Source organism: Monoraphidium neglectum (genome assembly GCF_000611645.1).
Source record: "Monoraphidium neglectum strain SAG 48.87 unplaced genomic scaffold scaffold04529, whole genome shotgun sequence".
NCBI classification, from domain to species: Eukaryota; Viridiplantae; Chlorophyta; class Chlorophyceae; order Sphaeropleales; family Selenastraceae; genus Monoraphidium; species Monoraphidium neglectum.
Window position 1 is genome coordinate 201 of NW_014009100.1, and position 2,368 is coordinate 2,568.

At 68.5% G+C, this 2,368-nt stretch overlaps 1 protein-coding gene across 1 annotated transcript; it reads left to right on the plus strand.

The window, feature by feature from the left end:
- Positions 1–1,348: 1,348 nt before the first annotated feature.
- On the plus strand, positions 1,349–2,255 carry MNEG_14489 (hypothetical protein; the record flags this gene model as incomplete). Its single annotated transcript, XM_014037038.1, has 3 exons — positions 1,349–1,505; positions 1,531–1,641; positions 1,989–2,255. Coding segments are annotated over 3 exons (535 nt in total), but the record flags the coding sequence as incomplete, so codon positions are not given.
- Positions 2,256–2,368: the final 113 nt, after the last annotated feature.

Consider the following 2,368-nt stretch of genomic DNA (forward strand, 5'->3'; position numbering starts at 1 on the left):
GCGACGCCCCCGCGCGGCGCAGCCGCTCGCCTGAACATGGTGGCCAGCAGTGAGTCATGCACGAGGCAGAGCGTGCGGCGTGTCGTCGTCATCAGCCGGCCGCCCACATTCAGCTCAACCATATCCCCCTCGGCCACCTGGCGGGTCGAGGGCAGCGGCCGCGGCGGACGGGGCGGCGGGGTGGGGCTGAAGCCGATTCGGGGCGTCCGCAGCGGCCGGGGTCTGCGCGTGAGGCGGCTGCTGTGTGCTGCGCGAGAGAGGATTCAGAGACGCCGCGGCCACGGTGCCGAGCCTGCCGCTCTCCTTTCAGCATGCCTGCTCTGCCCTCGCCCTCGGCTCCGCCGCCCGCGGCACGCATGTGCAGAACGCGGCAGCTGGCACTGACCTTGACGCGGCCGCGCTCAAGCTGCTCGCTCTCGCGCCGCAGCTGCTCCCGCTCCGATTGGACGGCCTCGCGCTCGCATGCGACCTGCTGCTGCTGCTCCGCGAGCGCGCGCTTCAGCTGCTCGACAATGCCGTCGAGCACTTGCGCCATGCCGGAGCGGTGCTGCGATGCGCGCGCCGGTGTACGGTACTGCTGTCAATGCGGGTGTGCGTGGCCTGCTAGACCGCCTATAACTTAGCTGCGATGAATTGAGGCAACTCGGGCACCCATAAGCCAATCGATGCGCTTCCAAGGCGCGACTGCTGACGAAACCTTCGAAAATGCAGGTTTGATCTGGAGCGTGCTTGTTAGGCGATGCTATATGTGAACAGTCGCACAAGATTACTGACGTCCATGCTTTCCAACCCGCCATAAAAGCCTACCGGAGCTTGGCGTGCACTTGCCAGCAGGGTCACTGGGTTTTGGCCATAGTGCGGCAAGCCAGCGAAGGACTCCTCCGTGCGGCTGCGGCGTAGACAAAGCTCACTTGCCATCGCACAGAGCAGCGCCCTCCGAGTGCCCGGAAAGGAGCTGATTTGTGCTGGCAAGGTCCCAGAGCTTGCAAAGGTCCCTCGGGCGGTGCTGGACAGGGTATAGAACGCGCAGGTGAGCCGCATTTCGTTCTGCAGCAATGCGCCGTCGACCCCTGCCCCGCCCCGCCAAGCGGTGCGCGCGGAGGCGGTGGCGGCCGCCCCGGCATGAGCGGCGGCATTCCATCGGCACACGCAAGCACCCTGCGGGTTGCACCTTACGCCTGTATGGTGTTCAACACGCGATAGCGGTCCTGTTTAACCGCCGGAACCCTCCCTACTACGCTCCGCAGGAGCGGCGGCCTCCCCGCGTGGGCACCGCAGCCTCCTGCCCCTGAGCCGCCGTGCCCGGCGGCCGCTGCCAGGCTCCCTACCCCCACTGCCCTCCCCGAAGCGTCGCGCCGCCGGCAGCGTTAGGGCCGCCCACCGGCGGCGGCGGCTGCCAGCGGCAGCGGCAGCAGCGGCAGCAGCAGCAACAGCAGCAGCAGCAGCGACAGCAGCAGCAGCAGCAACAGCAGCGGCACGCGTCGAGCCATGGCGCCCCCGAAAAAGTACCCCAAGTCGCTGCGCAAAAAGGGCGCGCTGCGCACGGTGGCGCGCTGCTACCCCGATGTGGCGGCCATGCAGCCCAAGGAGTACTGGAACGACGTGTGCCCGATTGAGTGGGGGGCCATGGAGAAGTACGAGGTGAGGGGGCAGCCAGCCCGCCCTGCAAAACACGAGGCAGGGGCAGCCTTCCCTACCCGTTGGCCAGGGCCGCGTGGGCTCCCGAGCTCACCGGCGGCGGCCAGAGGCAGCGCGCGCGGTCGCCCAGGCGCCGCGGCCGCGCCGGCACGCGGCGGGCCGGACGCCTTGCTCGGGCGTCTGCAGCTGGCACCACCGCAGGCTCGGTTGTCGCGCACCCCTGCCCGCGCGCATGGCGACAAACTTGAACAAAAACGCACTTGCCCTGCAGCCCCTGTCGCCGCGGCACCATATCCCCTCGCCCCGCCCGCGCCCACGCCCGCGCCCCCGCCCGCCGCGCGCCGCCCCAGGTCCTGCAGCAGCTGGGCAAGGGCAAGTACGGCGAGGTCTTCGAGGGCATCGACTGCGACGACAACAGCCGCTGCGTGGTCAAGATCATGCGGCCGGTCAAAGAGCAGCGGCTGAAGCGCGAGATCAAGATCCTGCGCCACGTGCGCGGGGGGCCCAACATCGTGGACATGCGCGATCTTGTGAGGGACCCCGACACCAAGACGCCGTGCTTTGTGTTTGAGCTGGTGGAGGCCGTGCCCCTCAGGGAGCTGCAGGTGGGTCGTTAGGTGGGGCCAGGTGTTAATGTGGGTGTGGGTGTTGGTTGGGGGTGTGGTTCCGGTCGTGGTTGTGAGCATGGGTGGTGGGGGTTGGTGGTGGCGCTGCCCCTCAGGGAGCTGCA